At 49.2% G+C, this 1,744-nt stretch overlaps 3 protein-coding genes across 3 annotated transcripts in view; all 3 read right to left on the bottom strand.

Moving 5' to 3' along the window:
- Window positions 1–1,716, bottom strand: part of LOC109392586 (protocadherin gamma-B2-like) — a 2,783-nt gene extending 1,067 nt beyond the window's left edge. Inside the window, exon 1 of the mRNA XM_019661158.1 lies at window positions 3–1,716. Coding sequence (XP_019516703.1) covers window positions 3–1,346 — 1,344 coding nt within the window. The 5' untranslated portion in view covers window positions 1,347–1,716. The remainder of the gene's footprint in view (window positions 1–2) is intronic.
- Window positions 1–1,744, bottom strand: part of LOC109393460 (protocadherin gamma-C4) — a 161,371-nt gene that overhangs the window by 139,466 nt on the left and 20,161 nt on the right. The gene's annotated exons all lie outside the window — the stretch shown is intronic.
- LOC109392575 (protocadherin gamma-A4) overlaps window positions 1,523–1,744 on the bottom strand; it is a 4,374-nt gene continuing 4,152 nt past the window's right edge. The window contains exon 2 of the mRNA XM_019661147.1: window positions 1,523–1,550. Coding sequence (XP_019516692.1) covers window positions 1,523–1,550 — 28 coding nt within the window. The remainder of the gene's footprint in view (window positions 1,551–1,744) is intronic.

The raw sequence follows: 1,744 nt of genomic DNA, 5'->3' as shown, positions 1-1,744 counted from the left end.
GCGTTGTCGTTGACGTCGGTGATGTGCAGGGTGATGGTAGTGCTGGAGGAGAGGGGCGGCTTGCCTCTATCGGTGGCCAATATAGTGACGTTGTATTCCGGGATCTCCTCCCGGTCCAGAGCCCTGTCTGTCACTAGCTTGTAGTAGTCCTTCGAGTAAGATTTCAATAAAAATTCTGTCTTTCCCAATACGCGGCAGTAAACGTCTCCATTTTCCCCTGAGTCTCTATCTCTTGTTTTTATCAAGGCGATCACTGTTCCTGGTGGGGAATCCTCCGGAAGGGGAGTAAACACTGAGGTCACAATCACCTCAGGCGCACAATCGTTCTCGTCGAGAATTTCGACCTGGATACTGCAGTGGGCTGCTAGCTCTCCAGGATCTTTCGCTTCTATACCGAGAGTGTAACTACTAGCAATTTCAAAATCAAAATCATTCTTTGTCGTGATTTCTCCTGTTCTTTTGTCTAAGGTAAAAAATTGTTCCACTTGTTCATCCACATTATGAAAGGAGTAGGTGACCTCCGCGTTCACGCCCTCGTCCTGGTCGGTAGCGGTCACTCGAAGCACGGAGAATCCCCGGGGCACGCCCTCCTGCAGGCTGACCCTGTAGACATCCTGGCTGAACACTGGGGGGTTATCATTGGCATCGATGACTTGGATTTGGATCTGGGTGGTACCACTTTGGGGTGGGTCCCCACCGTCCACAGCTGTTAGGACCAGTTGATGGAAATTTTGCTCCTCTCTGTCCAGAGAATGTTTCAGAATCAACTCAGGATATTTACGTCCATCTGGAGCCTGTTTTTCTGCGAGATCAAAGTACTCATTGTCACTGAGGTGGTATCTTTGCAGTGAATTAGAACCAGCATCCAAATCCAGGGCCGGGTCTAGTGGAAATGTTCTACCTGGCTTAGTGGATTCTCCAATTTTTAAATCAATCTTTCTCTGTTTGAATAATGGAATGTTGTCATTTATATCCTGCACTGTTACTGCTACACGGAAAATATTCAGTGGGTTTTCAGCGACAGTATCGAAGTCCAGAATACACAGAGGTTTCATCCCGCAAATCTGCTCTCGGTCTATCCTGTCACTCACAAGTAAGTCCCCGCTCTCAGGGTTTACAGTGAAATATTCCTTCTCCGCGCTAACCCGCAGCTTCCGGGCCGGCAAGTCCCGGACACTGAGCCCCAGGTCCTTGGCGAGATTTCCTACCACCGAGTTCTTGGCCAGCTCCTCGGGAACGGAATAGCGGATTTGGTCTGGGAGAGCACCGCGGAACAAAGACAGCAGAAAGGACAACAATACCTGCCGCCACCGCAGCTGGCTGCTCCTCTCCGCGCTGGGCCGCATCCTCTGTTTCCCTCCGCGGCTGCTCTGCTCCTTGGTCGGAAGGAGGAATAAGCTCTCCGTGGATGGCACAATCCGGGATAGGAACACTGTCCCTGCTTTCCTTTTCTGTAACCGGATCTGTACTGGCCTCCTCAGTGCGGTTGCTATGAGCAGGAAGTTACCCTCTAAGAAGCGTCTCAGATGTCTTCTCGCTCTTCTTTGGACCTACAGCGACGCCCAGAGGTTTTCCCGTGAAATTGCTCCAATGTCTTAGAAATGTTTTGCAAAGAACTATTTTCCCTCTTTTGGATTTATAAAGAGTATTTCTTTGTTTTTAAATAGGTACACAGTCATATAGTTCCAAATTCAAAAGGTATCTAGGGCATATTCTATGGGCTCTCCGTCTCTGCTTTGAACAA

Source organism: Hipposideros armiger, unplaced genomic scaffold (genome assembly GCF_001890085.2).
Source record: "Hipposideros armiger isolate ML-2016 unplaced genomic scaffold, ASM189008v1 scaffold_11, whole genome shotgun sequence".
Classification (NCBI taxonomy): domain Eukaryota; kingdom Metazoa; phylum Chordata; class Mammalia; order Chiroptera; family Hipposideridae; genus Hipposideros; species Hipposideros armiger.
Note: the sequence above shows the minus strand (reverse complement) of the source record. Positions and strands in the feature narration are given on the sequence as shown.